The sequence below is a fragment of the Ranitomeya imitator genome, chromosome 3 (genome assembly GCF_032444005.1).
Source record: "Ranitomeya imitator isolate aRanImi1 chromosome 3, aRanImi1.pri, whole genome shotgun sequence".
Lineage (NCBI taxonomy): Eukaryota > Metazoa > Chordata > Amphibia > Anura > Dendrobatidae > Ranitomeya > Ranitomeya imitator.
The window spans coordinates 575,027,907-575,050,019 of NC_091284.1; the positions used below are offsets into that span (position 1 = coordinate 575,027,907).

The following is a 22,113-nucleotide window of genomic DNA, read 5'->3' on the forward strand; positions in this document are numbered from 1 at the left end:
GCGGTCCCTGGCAGCTTCTCACTGACAGGTGATCTTCAGTGCCCGCAGCTTCTTCCTGTGTTCAGCGGTCACATCGTATCGCTCATTAAAGTAATGAATATGCGTCCATATTCATTAATTTAATGAGCGGTACCACGGGACCGCTGAACACAGGAAGAAGCTGCGGGCGCCGGAGAAGCAGGAACGTGTAGAGACGTGCCGGGAGCAGGTAAGTATGATTTGACATGCTGGTCGGGTTTTGAATACAAGGGTGGTGGGGTTGGAACAGATCCAGATCTCCAATAGGGGTTGCCCTTATAAACCAAGTTTGTTACGCTCTGAGTCCCGATGGATTTTTAATCTTGGTTCTGTTGCCCCGGCAGGTCTCAACGAGGAACTTTTGTTCACAGGATTTTGGGGATGAGACCGGCCTACCCCCACTCAACACGTTCAGGACGTTTCTATGGGGCCTCACGGCGAATGCTGCTTCTATACATTATTCCTATTGGGCCTGAATTGAAGACGCCAGGAACCATTTCTGACTACTTATGGACATTGGACATTTTGGGTTCCTTTCTGGGGACTGTGCCGTATTTATATGTAATTAGTACGTGGCAACTATTGTTGGACATCATTTATTTATTTGTTTATTTATATGGTTATCAATGGTACCACATGTTCTATATAAGCTATATACTATCTATTGATGTCTCTATCTAGTGTCCTGGTGCTCTGGCTCATGGGGTATTATGCCTGACCTTTATGAGGTGATCTTCCTCTCATGTCTTTTGCCATGCTCCTCCCCTTTGGTTCCATCTGGCTTATGGGGCCTTGCTCTTTTACAATTGGTCTGGTGATTGGTCCATACAGGCTCCTCGGTCCATACTCTCTCAAGGTTTTGGGTTCAAATAGGGGTTTAGTCCCCTTTGAGATGTATACGATGTAAATCCTTTATTGTAGGTTAAGGCTCTAGGGTGAGTGTGCATTATCTATTCTGGTCCTACTTTATGGTCCATACATCTGAATATATGAATTGTACTATGCTATCTATAGATGTAAATCATATCTATTTATATATGTATTTTTGTAATTGAATAAAAATGTTTTCTACAGTACATGCCTATTAGGGCACTATATGCACTTTGTTTTGTCGCTGTTAGGAGTGCAAGGTTGTTTGGGCATGAATGTACCCCCGGGGGCTGAGTGATGGGTGTATGTGTGTGTATGCTCCATTATTGCCATTGCTATTTACACCGGTCGTAGTGTGCTAACTGTGACGTGTTTATCTTTGAGAGAATCTGGTATACACACAGCGATAATGGCTCTTGGTATGCCAAATGCACCTAATTAGAGGGTTCTCTCTCTCCCGGGCCAGAGAATACATTTTGATTCACGTATCAACTGGGGTCACTCCCGGATTCTCTTCCCGGTCCCTAAGTATGGTGTTTTCCCCTCCTCTTTGGTCTGTCTTATCAGCAGCTTAACCTGGCCCCTCCCTTTGGCGCTTGTTCATCTCATTATGCCCGCCCCTTCTGGATTATTATATCCAGTCTAACAAGTTGATGGAGCCTGGTGTGCGCCCTCCATGGGCTTTCCCTACTCCTGCGCATTCACGGGTTTTCCCTACTCCTGCACATGCGTGCTCACAGGCCCATATGGTTCTTGCGATTCAGCTTGGCGCGTGCGCGGTTGCCTCTTGGGGCGCGTCTTGCACGGTTCGCGCTTCATCGCTTCCTGTGCAGCTGCTTCGGACACACACGTGTTTATCAGGTTTGATTATTCTTAGTTTGTATTTAAACAAAGGTTGAGGTGCACACCAGCACTTCCCCTGATGAAGCTCTATCGGTGAGAGCGATACGCGTGGGGCCGCGTTTCCTTGGTCCACTCATCTTCTTGCCTGGGTACTTTGCTCTCTGCATGTGCTGAAACTTGGGGTAATCTAGCCTCCAGGGCTCGTGGAATTTTAGGAGCTATTTTTTCATTGTTATACTATGAGTTTTCATCATGACTTAAGACTCTCGGCAACAGTAGCCTGGGAGTTTACTTTGGTTTCCTACGTGATTGGACATTAGACATGTTACTATCAGCCCCATGAGCCAGTAGTTATATGAGTATGTTTCTGGTCAGGCATTATACCATTATTGAGTTGTTAATATGTTTACTATTGCATATTGACAAGGTTTCTGTGTTGGTTTTCTGTTTTTAAATATGTTTTAAAGTTGTGTGGTGTGCTAATAAAAACCTTTTTTCATATATTGTCTATTGGAACATGTATATTTATGTGGTGTGCATTATTAGAGTGGTGCTTTTCTTTTTGTTACATTAAATACGTGTCACAAAAAAACCCAGAATCACTGGGATTCATAGAAGTGTTCCAGATTTCTTACCACAGAGTGACACTGGTCAGAATTGTAAAGCCTGGCCAAGAAGGTGAAAACAGGCTTGGGGATGAAGGGGTTAAAAATCCCTGGGAAGACCACCTTCATTTTCAAACTCCAAATTCAAACTTATTTCTTATGTATTTTTAACTGCTAAGACTGCATGGATTAATAATTGAAAAGCTAAGCAGTATTTTAAAAAGATATCAAGGGTAGACTCATCAAAATCTTTCCTCCATGGATAACCTACAAGTGCGCCAATTCACAACTTGCAACTGAGGCCTTGGTTTCATAAAGTGTTTACTTGTCCTTTAAGTTCTTGCATTATGTTATTAAATTATGACATGTTGGCTTTCTCATTGTAACCTGATATACAGTGGCATGTAAAAGTTTGGGCACCCTAAAAATTACAATAAGGAAAATGGACCAATGAAAAAGTTTGGGCACCCTTGGAGATTTGTGTTCTCAGATAACTTTGACCAATGTTTCAGACTTTAATTAGCATGTTATGTTAGGGTTATGGTTTGCTCACAATCAAAGGCCAGGTGATGCAAATATCCCAGCTTTATTATAAAAACAAAAACAGGCTTCTCTAACCATGTGCCAAAAACCAGCAGCCATGGGTTCTCATAAGCAGCTGCCTAGCACTCTGAAAATGAAAATGGTGGAGGCCCACCAATCAGAAAGAGGCTATAAAGAAGATAGCAAAGCATTTTCAAGCTGCCCTTTCCTCAGTTCGAAATGTAATTAAGAAATGGCAGTTAACAGGAACAGTGAAGGTCAAGAGAAGGTCTGGAAGACCAAGCAAAATTCCAGTGAGAGAGGCAAATCAGAACCCCTGTTTGACTACAAACGATCTTCAGAAAGATTTAGCACTCTGTAGTTGTGGCACAGTGTTCTACTGTTCAGAGACACCTGCACAAATATGGCCTTCATGGAACAATCAGAAGAAAACCTCTCCTGTGTCTTCACCATAAAATTCAGAGTCAGTAGTATGTAAAAGAGCATCTACACAAGCCTGATGAATTTTGGAAACAAGTCCTGTGGACCGATGAGGTTAAAATAGAACTCTTTGACCACAATGATCAAAGGTATATGTGGAAGGAAAAAGGGCACAATTTCAGGAAAAGAACATCTTGATAACCATTAAGCATGTGGGTGGATCAATCATGCTTTGGGGTTGTGTTGCAGCCAATGGCACATGAAACATTTCACAGGTAGAATAAAGGATGGATTCCATGAAATTTCAACAAATTCTTGAGGCAAACACTATCTGTAAAAAAGCTTAAGTTGAAAAAAAAGAATGGCGTCTACAAATGGATAATGATCCTAAACACGTCAAAACTACCTCAAAAGGTGCAAGCTGTAGGTTTGACAATGACACTTACAGTCCCCTGATCTGAACAGCATTGGAAATCTGTGGCTAGACTTCAAAACAGCAATGCATGCAAGATGACCCAAGAATCTCACAGAGATGGAAGAATTTTCCAAGGAAGAATGGATAGAATGGATGAAAATCCCTCAAATAAGGATTGAAAGACTTCTGGCTGGCTACAAAAAGCATTTAGTAAATTACTGCTCTCTCTGGTGTCTAGCGCCATTCTTCTTGGCTTCTGAGTGATGTCACTGCTCTGCAAACTGTCGAGATCACGCTGTGCTTTTTTGTGACCCAGAAGTGGCTTTCCAAAGCAAGTCTAAGGAGGGTCAGAATGAGACGCCATAGGCTTTGGGGGGGGGGGGGGGTAGTATAGAGGGGCACTGACTGCAGGGGAGTAGGGAGCGGCCCGTCGCTCCCAAGAGTGCATTGCGGTCTCGTGAGATGTTGACTTGCGGTCTCGCGAGGCCGCTACGTCATCATCTCGCGAGACCGCAATGCATTGACTGGTCACCGGAGCGTCGCGAGGAGCGGGAAAGGCCTGGGCTGGATCAGGAAGGTGAGTATATAATGATTTTTTATTTTTTTTAAAATTATTTTTAACATTATATCTTTTTACTATTGATGCCGCATAGGCAATAGTAAAAAGTTGGTCACACAGGGTTAATAGCAGCGTTAACGAAGTGTGTTACAACGCGGTATAATGCGGTCCGATAACGTTGCCATTAACCCTGTGTGAGCGCTGACTGGAGGGGAGTATGGAGCAGACAAAGACGGAAGTGACCCTTAGACAATTATATAGTAGGTAGATGAGATGATTATCTACCTACTATATAATTGTCTAAGGGTCACTTCCGTCTGTCATGGCTGCAGCGACCAATCAGCGATGGGCACAGTCCGGAAGAAAATGGCCACTCCTTACTCCCCGCAGTCAGTGCCTGTCGCCCGCATACTCCCCTCCGGTCACCGCTAACACAGGGTTAATGCCGGCGGTAACGGACCGCGTTATGCCGCGGGTAACGCACTCCGTTACCGCCGCTATTAACCCTGTGTGTCCCCAACTTTTTACTATTGACGCTGCCTATGCGGCATCAATAGTAAAACATGTAATGTTAAAAATAATAATAAAAAAACCTGCTATACTCACCCTCCGTAGTCGCTCGCACCGGCCGCCATCTTCCGTTGCAGGTTCCGGTGGCAAAGATGGTATGGGAGAAGGACCTGCCATGACGTCACGGTCATGTGACCGCGACGTCATCACAGATCCTGCGCTCATACCAACCCTGGGACCGGAAGCTGCCGTGGACTGCAAGGGGCCCTCGGAAAGGTGAGTATATGTTAATTTTTTATTTTTTAACCTGTGACAAACCTGGCTGGGCAATATACTACGTGACTGGCCAATATACTACGTGGCTCTGTGCTGTATACTACTTCGCTGTGCAATACACCACGTGGCTCTGTGCTGTATATTACATCACTGGCCAATATACTACGTGGCTCTGTGCTGTATACTACGTCACTGGGCAATATACTACGTGGACATGCATACTCTAGAATACCCGATGCGTTAGAATCGGGCCACCATCTAGTATAATATATGTGTGTGTGTGTGTGTGTGTGTGTGTGTGTGTGTGTGTGTATATATATATTTATATATATATATATATATATTCCATCTATGTGTATATATATATATATATATATATATATATATATATATATATATATATATATATATATATATATATATATATATATACACACACACACAGTGGGGCAAAAAAGTATTTAGTCAGTCAGCAATAGTGCAAGTTCCACCACTTAAAAAGATGAGAGGCGTCTGTAATTTACATCATAGGTAGACCTCAACTATGGGAGACAAACTGAGAAAAAAAAATCCAGAAAATCACATTGTCTGTTTTTTTTATCATTTTTTTGCATTTTATGGTGGAAAATAAGTATTTGGTCAGAAACAAACAATCAAGATTTCTGGCTCTCACAGACCTGTACCTTCTTCTTTAAGAGTCTCCTCTTTCCTCCACTCATTACCTGTAGTAATGGCACCTGTTTAAACTTGTTATCAGTATAAAAAGACACCTGTGCACACCCTCAAACAGTCTGACTCCAAACTCCACTATGGTGAAGACCAAAGACCTGTCAAAGGACACCAGAAACAAAATTGTAGCCCTGCACCAGGCTGGGAAGACTGAATCTGCAATACCCAACCAGCTTGGAGTGAAGAAATCAACAGTGGGAGCAATAATTAGAAAATGGAAGACATACAAGACCACTGATAATCTCCCTCGGTCTGGAGCTCCATGCAAAATCCCACCCTGTGGGGTCAGAATGATCACAAGAACGGTGAGCAAAAATCCCAGAACCGTGCGGGGGGACCTAGTGAATGAACTGCAGAGAGCTGGGACCAATGTAACAAGGCCTACCATAAGTAACACACTACGCCACCATGGACTCAGATCCTGCAGTGCCAGACGTGTCCCACTGCTTAAGCCAGTACATGTCCGGGCCCGTCTGAAGTTTGCTAGAGAGCATTTGGATGATCCAGAGGAGTTTTGGGAGAATGTCCTATGGTCTGATGAAACCAAACTGGAACTGTTTGGTAGAAACACAACTTGTCGTGTTTGGAGGAAAAAGAATACTGAGTTGCATCCATCAAACACCATACCTACTGTAAAGCATGGTGGTGGAAACATCATGCTTTGGGGCTGTTTCTCTGCAAAGGGGCCAGGACGACTGATCCGGGTACATGAAAGAATGAATGGGGCCATGTATCGTGAGATTTTGAGTGCAAACCTCCTTCCATCAGCAAGGGCATTGAAGATGAAATGTGGCTGGGTCTTTCAACATGACAATGATCCAAAGCACACTGCCAGGGCAACGAAGGAGTGGCTTCGTAAGAAGCATTTCAAGGTCCTGGAGTGGCCTAGCCAGTCTCCAGATCTCAACCCTATAGAAAACCTTTGGAGGGAGTTGAAAGTCCGTGTTGCCAAGCGAAAAGCCAAAAACATCACTGCTCTAGAGGAGATCTGCAGGGAGGAATGGGCCAACATACCAACAACAGTGTGTGGCAACCTTGTGAAGACTTACAGAAAACGTTTGACCTCTGTCATTGCCAACAAAGGATATATTACAAAGTATTGAGATGAAATTTTGTTTCTGACCAAATACTTATTTTCCACCATAATATGCAAATAAAATGTTAAAAAAAACAGACAATGTGATTTTCTGGATTTTTTTTTCTCAGTTTGTCTCCCATAGTTGAGGTCTACCTATGATGTAAATTACAGACGCCTCTCATCTTTTTAAGTGGTGGAACTTGCACTATTGCTGACTGACTAAATACTTTTTTGCCCCACTGTATATATATATATATATATATATATATATATATATATATATATATATATATACACGGTATATATATATATGATTCAAAGAAGCTTTATTGGCAGGACCAAATACACATCAATTTTGCCAAAGCAAGTGTATAAAGGCAATAGGGATACGGACTGTGGGGATGTTGGGTAGGAGCTGTAGGGAAGGTGGATGGGGGCAAATCCAGGGTAGGGGCTATAGTCCATGGCATAGGGGAGGTGGATGGGGGCAGATCCATTGTGGGAGCTATAGTCCATGGCATAGGGGAGGTGGATTGGGGCAGATCCAGTGTGGGGGCTGAACATATATATATATATATATATATATATATATATATATATATATATATATATATATATATATTAGCTGAAGAGCCTGGGCATAGTAAATATCTGTGGTTAGTTATAGCACCTCACTTGTCTTATTTTCCCATCACACCTCTCATTTTCCCAATCACATCTTTCATTTTCCCCCTCACACCTCTCATTCCCCCCTAACACTTGTCATTTCAACCTCACATCTGTCATTTTCTGATCACTCCACTATTTTTCCTCACTCCTCTCATTTTGCACTCACACCTTTTCATTTTCACCTCACACCTCTCATTTTCACCTCATCACCTCAGTATATACGTTTGTCATCTCCCTTATATATAGTATACATCTGTATGTCATCTCCTGTATATAGTATATACCTGTATGTCATCTCCCCTGTATATAGTATATACCTGAATGTCATCTCCTTCTATATATAGTATATACCTGTGTGTCATCTCCCCTGTATATAGTATATATCTGTGTGTCATCTCCTCCTGTATATAGTATATACCTGCATGTCATCTTCTATATATAGCATATACCTGTATGTCATCTCCTCCTGTATATAGTATATACCTGTAGGTCATCTGCTCTTGTATATAGTATATACCTGTGTGTCATCTCTGTTATGACCTGGTGGTCAGGACAATAATGGACCTGGTGGTTAAGAGCACACGGAATGACCTGATAGTTACTGATAATAAAGGACGAGCTCTGGGACGTGGGAACTCTGCTGACCGCAATCCCTAATCCTATCAAAACACACTAGAAATAGCCGTGGATTGCGCCTAACGCTCCCTATGCAACTCGGCACAGCCTAAGGAACTAGCTAGCCCTGAAGATAGAAAAATAAAGCCTACCTTGCCTCAGAGAAATTCCCCAAAGGAAAAGGCAGCCCCCCACATATAATGACTGTGAGTAAAGATGAAAATACAAACACAGAGATGAAATAGATTTAGCAAAGTGAGGCCCGACTTACTGAACAGACCGAGGATAGGAAAGGTTACTTTGCGGTCAGCACAAAAACCTAAAAAAAGACCACGCAGAGGGCGCAAAAAAGACCCTCCGCACCGACTCACGGTGCGGAGGCGCTCCCTCTGCGTCCCAGAGTTTCCAGCAAGCAAGACAACAATAAAAATAGCGAGCTGGACAGAAAAATAGCAAACCAAAGAAATACAAACTGGAACTTAGCTTCTGCTGGGAAGACAGGTCACAAGAACGATCCAGGAGTGAACTAGACCAATACTGGAACATTGACAGGTGGCATGGAGCAAAGATCTAAGTGGAGTTAAATAGAGCAGCCAGCTAACAAATTAACCTCGTCACCTGAGGAAGGAAACTCAGAAACACCCACCAGAGGAAGTCCATGGACAGAACCAGCCGAAGTACCATTCATGACCACAGGAGGGAGCCCGACAACAGAATTCACAACACATCTCCTCCTGTATATAGTATATACCTGTATGTCATCTCCTCCTGTATATATATGTACCTGTATGTCATCTCCTCCTCTATATAGTATATACCTGTGTGTCATCTCTCCTGTATATAGTATATATCTGTGTGTCATCTCCCCTGTATATAGTATATACCTGTGTGTCATCTCCTCCTGTATTAGACCTCATTCACACATTATTTGATCAGTATTTTTACCTCAGTATTTGTAAGCTAAATTGGCAGCTTGATAAATTCTCAGCCAACAGGAAGCCCTTCCGCTGGCAGTATATATTAGCTCACACATACACATAATAGACAGGTCATGACTGACAGCTGCCGTATTTCCTATATGGTACATTTGTTGTAGTTTGTCTGCTTATTAATCAGATTTTTATTTTTGACGGATAATACCAGACTTGTGTGTGTTTTAGGGCGAGTTTCGTTTGTCAGGTTGTGTGTGTTGAGTTGCGTGTGGCGACATGCATGTAGCGACTTTTGTGAGATGAGTTTTGTGTGGCAACATGCGTGTAGCAACTTTTTGTGTGTCGAGTTGCATGTGACAGGTTAGTGTAGCAAGTTGTGTGCAGCAAGTTTTGCGCATGGCGAGTTTTGCGCGTGGCGAGTTTTATGTGTGGTGCCTTTTGAGTATGTGAAAGTTTTGTGTGAGGCAACTTTTGCATGTGTTGCAACTTTTGTGCATGTGGCAATTTTTCCGCGTGTGCAAGTTTTGCGTGTGGCGAGTTTTCCATGAGGTGAGTTTTGCACTTGTGGCGAGTTTTGCAAGAGCCTAGTTTTTGCATGTGGCGAGTTCTGCGCGTGGCGTGTTTTGAGTGGCGACTTTTGTGTTTCGACTTTTATGTGGCGAGGTTGGTGTATTTGTGGTGAAATGTGTGTTGAGGGTAATATGTGTTCAAGCATGTGGTAGTGTGTGGCGCATTTTGTGTGTGTGTTTATATCCCCGTGTGTGGTGAGTATCCCATGTCGGGGCCCCACCTTAGCAACTGTACGGTATATACTCTTTGGCGCCAGCACTCTCATTCTTTAAGTCCCCCTTGTTCACATCTGGCAGCTGTCAATTTGCCTCCTACACTTTTCCTTTCATTTTTTCGCATTATGTAGATAGGAGCAAAATTGTTTGGTGAATTGGAAAGCACGGGGTTAAAATTTCACCTCACAACATAGCCTATGACGCTCTCAGGGTCCAGACGTGTGACTGTGCAAAATTTTGTAGCTGTAGCTGCGACTCCTCCAACACTTTTCCTTTCACTTTTTTCCCCATTATGTAGATAGGGGCAAAATGGTTTGGTGCATTGGAACGCGCGGGGTTAAAATTTCGCCTCACAACATAGCCTATGACGCTCTCGGGGTCCAGACGTGTGACTGTGCAAAATTTTGTGGCTGTAGCTGCGACGGTGCATATGCCAATCCCGGACATACACACACACATTCAGCTTTATATATATATATATATATATATATATATATATATATATATATATATATATATATATATATATATATATATATGTGTGTGTGTGTGTGTGTGTGCGTGTGTGCGCGCGCGTGCGTGTATGTATGTATGTATGTATGTATGTATGTATGTATGTATGTATGTATGTATGTATACATCACATATTATATATATATCTAATATATAAAGCTGAATGTGTGTGTGTGTGTGTATGTGTGTGTGTATGTGTGTGTGTATGTGTGTGTGTATGTGTGTGTGTATGTATGTCCGGGATTGGCATCTGCACCGTCGCAGCTACAGCCACAAAATTTTGCACAGTGACACGTCTGGACCCCGAGAGCGTCAGGCTATGTTGTGAGGTGAAATTTTAACCCCGCGCTTTCCAATTCACCAAACAATTTTGCCCCTATCTACATAATGGGAAAAAATGAAAGGAAAAGTGTAGGAGGCAAATTGACAGCTGCCAGATGTGAACAAGGGGGACTTAAAGAATGAGAGCGATGGCGCCAAAGAGTATATACCGTACAGTTGCTAAGGTGGGGCCCTGACATGGGATACTCGCCACACACGGGGATATGAACACACCCACAAAATGCGCCACACACTACCACGTGCTTGAACACATATTACCCTCAGCACACATTTCACCACACATACACCAACCTCGCCACATAAAAGTCGAAACACAAAAGTCGCCGCTCAAAACTCGCCACATGCAAAAACTAGGCTCACGCAAAACTCGCCACAAGTGCAAAACTCACCTCATGGAAAACTCGCCACACGCAAAACTTGCACACGCGGAAAAATTGCCACATGCACAAAAGTTGCAACACATGCAAAAGTTGCTTCACACAAAACTTGCACATACTCAAAAGGCACCACACATAAAACTCGCCACACGCAAAACTTGGCATGCGCAAAACTTGCTGCACACAACTTGCTACACTAACCTGTCACATGCAACTCGACACACAAAAAGTTGCTATACGCATGTCCCCACACAAAACTCATCTCACAAAAGTCGCTACATGCATGTCGCCACACGCAACTCAACACACACAACTTGACAAACGAAACTCGCCTTAAAACACACACAAGTCTGGTATTATCCGTCAAAAATAAAAATCTGATTAATAAGCAGACAAACTACAAGAGCAACAAATGTACCATATAGGAAATATGGCAGCTGTCAGTCACATGACCTGTCTATTATGTGTATGTGTGATCTAATATATTCAGCCAGGGGGAGGGCTTCCTGTTGGCTGGGGATTTATCAGGCTGCCAATTTAGCTTACAAATACTGAGGTAAAAATACTGAGCAAATAACGTGTGAACGAGGTCTAATACAGGAGGAGATGACATACAGGTACATACTATATACAGGAGATGACACACAGGTATATACTATATACAGGGGAGATGACACACAGATATATACTATATACAGGAGAGATGACACAGGTATATACTATATACAGGAGGAGATGACATACAGGTATATGTTATATATAGAAGATGACATACAGGTATATACTATATACAGGAGGAGATTACACACAGATATATACTATATACAGGGGAGATGACACGTATATACTATATACAGGTGAGATGACATACAGGTATATACTATATACAGGAGATGACATACAGGTGTATACTATATATAAGGGAGATGACAAACATGTATATACTGAGGTGAAAATGAGAGGTGTGAGGTGAAAATGAAAAGGTGTGAGTGCAAAATGAGAGGAGTGAGGGAAAATAGTGGAGTGATCGGAAAATGACAGATGTGAGGTCGAAATGACAAGTGTTAGGGGGGAATGAGAGGGGTGAGGGAGAAAATGAGAGGTGTGAGGGAGAAAATGAGAGATGTGAGGGGGAAAATGAAAGACGTGATTGGGAAAATGAGAGGCGTGATGGGAAAATAAGAGAAGTGAGCTGCTATAACTAACCACAGATATTTACTAAGCCCAGGCAACGCCGGGCTCTTCAGCTATTTTTATATATATATATATATATATATATATATATATATACGAAAAAAAGGAACAGCACAGAAATACATAGCTTCAGGTGCAGCACCCCAAGATAATCAGTCCAGCGATCATCCACGTTAATAGATATCAAAAAATGAGGCAGCACTCCATAGTTTCATAAAAAACGTGCAGGGTTTAATTTACCCACATGATGTGGCAACGTTTCAGCTCGCAATGAGCTTTTCTCAAGGCGCTGCCTCATTTTTTGATTATATATATATATATATATATAGATATAGAGAGAGAGAGAGATAGATATACACATACATACATACATATACACATATATATATATATATATATATATATATATATATATACACACACACTGTATATACTCGAGTATAAGCCGACCCCCCTAATTTTGCCACAAAATAAGCCTGGAGCTACCGGTAAATTTCAAAAATATAAATAGATACCAATAAAAGTAAAATTAATTGAGACATCAGTAGGTTAAGTGTTTTTGAATATCCATATTGAATCAGGAGCCCCATATAATGCTCCATACAGTTTATGATGGGCTCCATAAGATGCTCCATATTAAAATATGCCCATATAATGCTGCACAAATGTTGATTATGGCCCCATAAGATGCTCCATACAGACATTTGCCCCGTATAATGCTCCACAAATGTGGATTATGGCCCCATAAGATGCTCCATACAGATAACTGCCCCATATAATGCTGCACATGGCCCCATAAGATGCTCCATACAGATATTTGCCCTATATAAGGCTAGGTTCACATTGCGTTAATGGGTTAACGCTAAAGGACTGCGTTGCATGGCGAAAATGTCGCAATTAACGTCGTGCAACGGGTCCGTTAGCGCACCCATTGACAGCAATGTTATTTTTTGCTGTAGCGCATCGCTAACGCATGCCATTTTCGGCACATGCTAGCTATGTGCCGTTCTTTTGTGACGGACCTCGGACGCTGCTTGCAGCGTCCGAGGTCCGTCCCTCACTAGCGCAGATCGGGGATCTGCGCTAGCGGGGATGCCGAACGCGGACCCTAAACAAACATTGCATTAGCGTAATCTGCTGGCGCTATGCGCTTAACGGATTGCTCTAACGCAATGTGAACCTAGCCTAATGCTGCACATGGCCCCATAAGATGCCCCATACAGATATTTGCCCCATATAATACTGCACATGGCCGGATAAGATGCCCCATACAGATATTTGCCCCCATATAATGCTGCACATGGTCGGATAAGATGCCCCATACAGACATTTGCCCCATATAATGCTGCACATGGTCGGATAAGATGCCCCATACAGACATTTGCCCCCATATAATGCTGCACATGGCCGGATAAGATGCCCCATACAGACATTTGCCCCCATATAATGCTGCACATAGCCGGATAAGATGCCCCATACAGACATTTGCCCCCATATAATGCTGCACATGGCCGGATAAGATGCCCCATACAGACATTTGCCCCCATATAATGCTGCACATGGCCACATAACATGCTCCATACAGATATTTGGCCCAAAAGCTGTTGCTGCGATTAAAAAAATAAAAAAATTACATACTCACCTTTCCCGTTCCACCGCTGCTGTGTCTTCCCATCCTCTGCACCGACGTTCAGGAAGAGGGCGGCGCGCACTAATCGCGTCACTGCGCCCTCTGACCTAAGCGTCACTGCAGAGGACGCGGAAGACACAGCGGCGCCGCCAGTGGCACGAGGAGCAGGTGAGTATCGCGCACTGCCCCCCATCATACTTACCTGCTCCTGGCGCCGTCGCTGCAGGTCTGTTCCCCGGCGCCGCATTTTCTTCCTGTAGTGAACGGTCACCGTTACTGCTCATTACAGTAATGAATATGCGGCTCCACCTCTATGGGACCACGCCGGGAGTAGGTAAGTATAATGACACAGCCCCCGCTCCCCCTCCCCTGCCGACCCCTGGGTATGACTCGAGTATAAGCCGAGAGGGGGACTTTCAGCCAAAAAAAGTGGGCTGAAAATTTCGTCTTATACGCGAGTATATACGGTATATATATATATATATATATATATATATATATATTTTTTTTTTTTTTTTCCATTTAAGACAAATTAAATGAAGATAATAATACCAAAGAATTTGTGTTTGCAATCATTTTCAGGAAGAAACTGAGTATTATCCAACAGAATTGTAGGGGTGTCACTTTTGGCCACAAGTGACTGACTGTGTATATATATATATATATATATATATATATATATATATATATATATATATATATATATATATATATATATATATATATATATATATATATATATATAGAACAGCACAATCCTCACCATTGGCGGGTGCCTAGCCCCCTGGATAGAATGGTCCAAACATTTATCCAACATGTATACCAAATAGGAAAAAGAAGGCAGCACTCCCAAAGTTTCAGGTGAAAAAAAGATGAAGATTTAATCGACCCACATCACTGCGCGACGTTTCGGCTCACTGAAAAAGGCTCAGTGAGCCGAAACGTCACGCAGTGATGTGGGTCGATTAAATCTTCATCTTTTTTTCACCTGAAACTTTGGGAGTGCTGCCTTCTTTTTCCTATTTGGTATATATATATATATATATATATATATATATATATATATATATATATATATATATATATATATATATATATATATATATATATATATATATATATATATATATATATATATATATATTAACCCTCCGTCACATACAATGTGCCTGTCAGGCGCCTGCTGGAAAAATACCTATAATATCTAATGTTTGCAATTTCAGTGCTCTAAAAGTGATCAGTGACCTTCATAGGGATGTAATAAAAGAGACTACACATAATCAGTTGCAAAAAAAAACATTTACTTAACATAAAACTAATAACTATGAAATACAAACTTTTCAAAACTCCCGCCAAATAGTCCCCAGTTCGACTCTCTCAAAAAAATGTACAAAGAAAATTTTTGAACACAAACTTAATTTTAAGGTACCTTAAGTACTATTAAAAACATATTCAATCAGAAGTAGATGCTGAGGTTTCCCCAGAAAAGTCACACTTGCAGAGCAAATAGCAAGAATTACACACCATTTTTGCATGTGTCAGGCAAATTGCTTTATGACATTTGAGACATTCATAATTGGAAAGCCTTCTGGTTCCGCTTTCCGTTTGGCAGGTGGTGCATCTCCTTCTTTTGTGAGGTGGTGCAGATGGTGACTTTTCACCATCATCTTCTGGGCGGAACCTTTTGAGCTGAACTTGAAGGCGAGAGAGGATACCGATTGTTTTCACGCTTCTCCTGCGTAGCTCTCCAAGTACTAGTTCATGGGCCAATTTTTTCAGATACAATCGTCTACGGAGTGGTTCAAGCTTGTTTTCAAGATAAATTACTTGTGAATTTATACCACCCAAATTCAACATAGCAAAAAATATGACCATTGGCCAGCGTTTGATGTTTCTGCTGACGTTGAAAGTGGAGCACATCTGATCTGCTGTATCCACACCCCCTTTGGTGGCATTGTAAAATGTAATTATCTCCGGGTTTTTTTCTGCCCCAGTCCCAGGATCGATGGCAGCATCATCATGAAGTGTGAGGTCTCTATCATCTAACAGCATGTTTGTTACTTCCTCAACATCAAGTTGTTTGGATAAATTGTACATTTTCCTCTCCATTTCAGCAGATAATCTGAAGCAAGAGAAGGAATATGTTAGGGAACTACTGTATGTGCCTGAGCAGCACACTTTCTTTTATAAAATCTCCCTTATTTCTATGAAATATCCTCACATTTTGTGCTATACATTCATAAAACAAGCTAAATAAACTATTGTGATGAATAAAAACATAAAATACCAACCTTACTGAATGTGACGTATTCACATACAATGAGCCTGAGAGATCTGTGCAGCTATTTCCTCTCCCCTGAAGCTCTGAAATCCAACTGTGATATCAGGTTTCACAGACCTTCAAGAGACAGGAGACTACCTGGAGGGAGGGGGTTTCCTCACAATCTGGTGAGGAAGGAGAAATGAAAGTAAAAGAGAAGCGCCTGTCAGATCAGTTGTATGTGACGGAGGGATATAGATATATATATATATATAGATATATATATATAGATAGATATATATAGATATATATAGATATATATATAGATATATATAGATATATATATATATATACACACACACACACAAGATGGTGGCCCGACTAACGTATCGGGTATGCTAGAATATGTAGGTAGTATATAGCACAGGCTACATACTATATTGCACAGTGACGTAGTATATAACACAACTGACGTAGTACATACCAGAGCTACGTAGCATATAACACAGCGTATGTAGTATATAGCAGAGCTACCTAGTATATAACACAGCCACGTAGTATATAACATAGCCACGTAGTGTATTGCACAGGTATGTAGTGCATTGGTCAGCTATGTAGTATATGGCAGAGCCACGTAGTAATATATAATATGTATGTATATGGATACGGATAGATTATGGATATATATAGTAGGGGTTTCACTTGCTCGGGTGCGACGGCTGACACTCAGGAGGCACGTTCCATTAAAAGTTCACAGGGTTTATTGCTCCATAAACCACATAGTAAAATAACAGAAAGCAAATAGCCTTTAGCTCAGGAAAAGAAAAACAAGTGTCCAGTCCTTCAGGCTCAGTCCTGGAGCCTTAACACACTCTGGAGGGTTTCACCTCCACACACACCTCCTGTGTAAAGCATTAGCCTGTCTTATATGGATCTAACCACACCCAGGAACCCATCATATGATTAGACATGTGGTTATGACATCACCACAGGTCCTGAAACACATATATAGACATGGTTATGTGCATCAAAGAAAACACTCCGGGTTACATCACAGCGACAAGCCACCTATGTGACACATACCTCCCGTCGACTACACAACCTTTAGCCACGCTACAATATAATATATATATATATATATATATATATATATATATATATATATATATATATATATATATATATATATATATATATATATATATACTATATAATTGTCTAAGGGTCACTTACGTCTTTCTTTCTGTCTGTCACGGAAATCCCAAGTCGCTGATTGGTCGCGGCAAAACAGCCACGACCAATCAGCGACTGGCACAGTCCGGCGGAAAAATGGTAGCTCCTTCCTCCCCGCAGTCAGTGCCCGCTCCATACTCCCCTCCAGTCAGTGCTCACACAGGGCTAATGGCAGCGTTGTCGGACCGCATTATGCCGCGGTGTAACACACTTAGTTAACGCTGCTATTAACCCTGTGTGACCAATTTTTTTACTATTGATGCTGCCTATGCGGCATCAATAGTAAAAAGATATAATGTTAAAAATAATTTAAAAAAAATAAAAAATCAATATATACTCACCTTCCTGATCCAGCCCAGGCCTTTCCCGCTCCTCGCGATGCTCCGGTGACCGGTCCATGCATTGCGGCCTCGCGAGATGATGACGTAGCGGCCTCGCGAGACCGCAAGTCAACATCTCGCGAGATCGCAATGCACTCTTGGGAGCGACAGGCACAGTCTGGCCGCTCCTTACTCCCTTACAGTCAGTGCCCCCTCTATACTACCCCCCCGAGACATCGGCGCAGGATTTAAGTCCCGCTTCGCTGATTGCTCGCGCCCAGCCGGCGCAACCAATCAGCGACATTGGCGCGGGATTTAATGTTAAAAATAATTTAAAAAAAATTATTATATACTCACCTTCCGGATCCAGCCCAGGCCTTTCCCGCTCCTCGCGACGCTCCGGTGGCTGGTTCATGCATTGCGGTCTCGTGAGATGATGACTGAGCGGTCTCGCGAGACTGCGACATCATCATCTCGTGAGACCCCAATGCACTCTTGAGACGGGAGCGCGCGAGGAGCATCAGTAAGCGCTTCGCTTGGATCCGGGGTCCGACGGAAGGTGAGTATATAACTATTTTTAATTTAAATTCTATTTTTAACAGGGATATGATGCCTACATTGCTATATACTGCGTGGGCTGTGCAATATACTGCGTGGGCTGTGCAATATACTGCGTGGGCTGTGCAATATACTGCGTGGGCTGTGCAATATACTGCGTGGGCTGTGCAATATACTGCGTGGGCTGTGCAATATACTGCGTGGGCTGTGCAATATACTGCGTGGGCTGTGCTATATACTGCGTGGGCTGTGCTATATACCGCGTGGGCTGTGCTATATACCACGTGGGCTGTGCTATATACCACGTGGGCTGTGCAATGGACTACGTGGGCTGTGCAATGGACTACGTGGGCTGTGCAATGGACTACGTGGGCTGTGCAATGGACTACGTGGGCTGTGCAATGGACTACGTGGGCTGTGCAATGGACTACGTGGGCTGTGCAATGGACTACGTGGGCTGTGCAATGGACTACGTGGGCTGTGCAATGGACTACGTGGGCTGTGCAATGGACTACGTGGGCTGTGCAATGGACTACGTGGGCTGTGCAATGGACTACGTGGGCTGTGCAATATAGTACGTGGGCTGTGCTATATACTACGTGTGCGTGGGCTGTGCTATATACTACGTGTACGTGGGCTGTGCTATATACTACGTGGGCTGTGCAATGTACTACGTGGGCTGTGCAATGTACTACGTGGGCTGTGCAGTGTACTACGTGGGCTGTGCAATGGACTACGTGGGCTGTGCAATGGACTACGTGGGCTGTGCAATGGACTACGTGGGCTGTGCAATGGACTACGTGGGCTGTGCAATTGACTACGTGGGCTGTGCAATGGACTACGTGGGCTGTGCAATGGACTACGTAGGCTGTGCAATGGACTACGTGGGCTGTGCAATATAGTACGTGGGCTGTGCTATATACTACGTGTACGTGGGCTGTGCTATATACTACGTGTACGTGGGCTGTGCAATACACTACGTGGCCTGTGCTATACACTACGTGGCCTGTGTTATACACTACGTGGCCTGTGTTATACACTACGTGGCCTGTGTTATACACTACGTGGCCTGTGTTATACACTACGTGGCCTGTGTTATACACTACGTGTGTGGGCTGTTATATACTACATGAGCTGTGATATATGCTACGTGGGCTGTTATAAACTCCATGGGCTGTGCTATATACTACGTGGCTGTGCTATATACTCCGTGGGCTGTGCTATATACTACGTGGCTGTGCAATATACTACGTGGGCTGTTATATACTACGTGGCTGTGCTTTATACTACGTGGCTGTGCAATATACTACGTGGCTGTGCTATTTACAACGTGGGCTGTTATATACTACGTGGCTGTGCTATATACTACGTGGCCAGCCGCGAACAATCAGCGACAGGCGCAGGATTTGAACCACGCTTCGCTAATTGGTCGTGGCCGGCCGAATCCTGTGTATTCAATGTATTATTCTAAAATCTTCATACATAAACTACATACATAATCTAGAATACCCAATGCGTTAGAATCGGGCCACCATCTAGTATATACATACACACATACACATTATATAATATATGTATGTATGTATATATATATTACACACACAGTACAGACCAAAAGTTTGGACACACCTCATTAAAAGATTCTTCTGTATTTTCATGACACTGAAAATTGTACGTTCACACTGAAGGCATCAAAACTATGAATTAGCACAAGTAGCCACCTTTTGCTTTGATGACTGCTTTGCACACTCTTGGCATTCTCTTGATCAGCTTCAAGAGGTAAGTGTGTCCAAAGTTTCGGTCTGTACTGTATACAGTTGCTTGTTTTTTGGCCCGGCAAGATGACGTTTCACGGATACCATTTCTATCTACATTTGTCTTTTTGATCACATTATATTAAACTTTTTGCTTGGCTGTATCATAAAGCGAAGTTTTTTGCCTTTTTCTTTATTATTTTTTTGGTGTTGACTGAAGGGGTTAACTAGTGGAATAGGTTGGGTTAAGGATGAGGCAATACTAAATAAATGTATTTATTGGATTAATTTTTTTAATGTTTAGTTCTTTTTAAGTATTTTTACAATTTTTAACTAGCTTGTTTTTATTTTTTAACATTGTCCCAGGCTGGGAAATTAACTTTCAGTGCCCTGATTGCTGATCTAATACGCTGCATGCTTTTGCATTACAGGGCATTAGAACAGTGCATCGGAGACAGGGAGGAGGTGTGTCAGTGGGGTCACCTCCCATGACCATGTCACTGTCCGGGGTCACCAAGGAGACCATCGGCACAACGCGATCACAATCGCATTGTGCCGATGGAAACAGAGAGGTAGCGTCCTCCCTATGGGATGCCCATTGATGTCGCTGTTAGTACTGACAGTGGCATCTCATATAGAGCTACACCCACATTTGATCGAAGCAGCGGTGGCCAGTGTGAGCCCACGTGATTGTGAAGCAGTATATGTACAGCATGTTATGGGACGCAGCGTCGTACATAAACGGCACATGTAGGGAAGGATTAATGATCATCCCAATTTTTTATAAATTACTTTTTTTCAATCATGTAACTGTATGAAGCCTTGTTTTCTGCAACAGAAATGTTATTTCTATTATGGGGTACTTTTGGAACTACTGGATTTAATGACTTGACATTGAACTTTAGATGGGTTATTGTGGCTAACCAAATACGTTGATGTAGACTTAGTAACACTAAATGCATGACATCTAGTGACAGTGGGTGGTGATGAAGGTGTGTTAAAGGGACACTGTCACCTGAATTTGAAGGGAACAATCTTCAGCCATGGAGGCGGAGTTTTCGGGTGTTTGATTCACCCTTTCCTTACCCGCTGGCTGCATGCTGGCTGCAATATTGGATTGAAGTTCATTCTCTGTCCTCCATAGTACACGCCTGCACAAGGCAAGATTGCAGGCATGTACTATGTGCAGGCATGTACTAGAGAGGACAGAGAATGAACTTCAATCCAATATTGCAGCCAGCATGCAGCCAGCGGGTAAGGAAAGGGTGAATCAAAAACCTCAAAACCCCGCCTCCATGGCTGAAGATTGTTCCCTCCAAATTCAGGTGACAGTGTCCCTTTAAATCTAGTGCTTTTTTATTTTTTTTAACTAGGTAATAGAGTACATAATGATACTACTAATACGAAAAAAATCAGCAGCAGTATATAAGGTAGTACAAGCAGTGTGTTTCATGGAGTTAAACGGCCATGGATTTTATGGCACTACCATAAAAGGTTCAAAGCCAATCCCATTTTAACCCTTAGTCACATAAGTAAAGTTTGTTTGAGTTTATATAGGTCAAAAGAACTTCAAATCATTAGCAACTATACACCATTAAGTCAGTTGTTTTTGAAAAAAAAAATTTTATTTTCAAATTAACAGAAGAAATGTGATACTTCCCTGAACATGGCCACGAAAAAAAAAAAAAAATCAATGTACTTGGTATCATTAGGAGGGAAAAATGTCCCCCTCATATGCCTGTATATTTTATGCAACATTTTTCCTGCCAACACTCATTTTGGATGCAGAAAAATCTGCTGCAAATACATAGTCATAGCCTTACACTGGTAAGTTTTGGGAGTTTTCTGCAGATTTACAAATACATTGTTAAGTTTTAGAAACTAAATTAGCAGACAAAAGAATAAAAACAGAAGAGACTTACCAGTCGTCCTAGGTTGTAGTAGCAATCTGGATATTTTTTTCTGTATCTGATTGCAGTTAAATAGCTTTTTTCAGCGTCTTCAAAGCGTTTAAGGCTGTTCTGTACAATACCCAGGTTCATCCATGCAGCAGAAAAATCAGATC

The 22,113-nt window shown here is 42.3% G+C and overlaps 1 protein-coding gene across 3 annotated transcripts in view; it reads right to left on the minus strand.

The window, feature by feature from the left end:
* Positions 1–22,113, minus strand: part of TMTC4 (transmembrane O-mannosyltransferase targeting cadherins 4) — a 253,025-nt gene that overhangs the window by 135,047 nt on the left and 95,865 nt on the right. For all 3 annotated transcript variants that reach the window (XM_069757974.1, XM_069757976.1, XM_069757975.1), the window contains one exon: positions 21,971–22,112. In XM_069757974.1, the coding sequence (XP_069614075.1) occupies positions 21,971–22,112 (142 nt within the window). The remainder of the gene's footprint in view (positions 1–21,970; position 22,113) is intronic.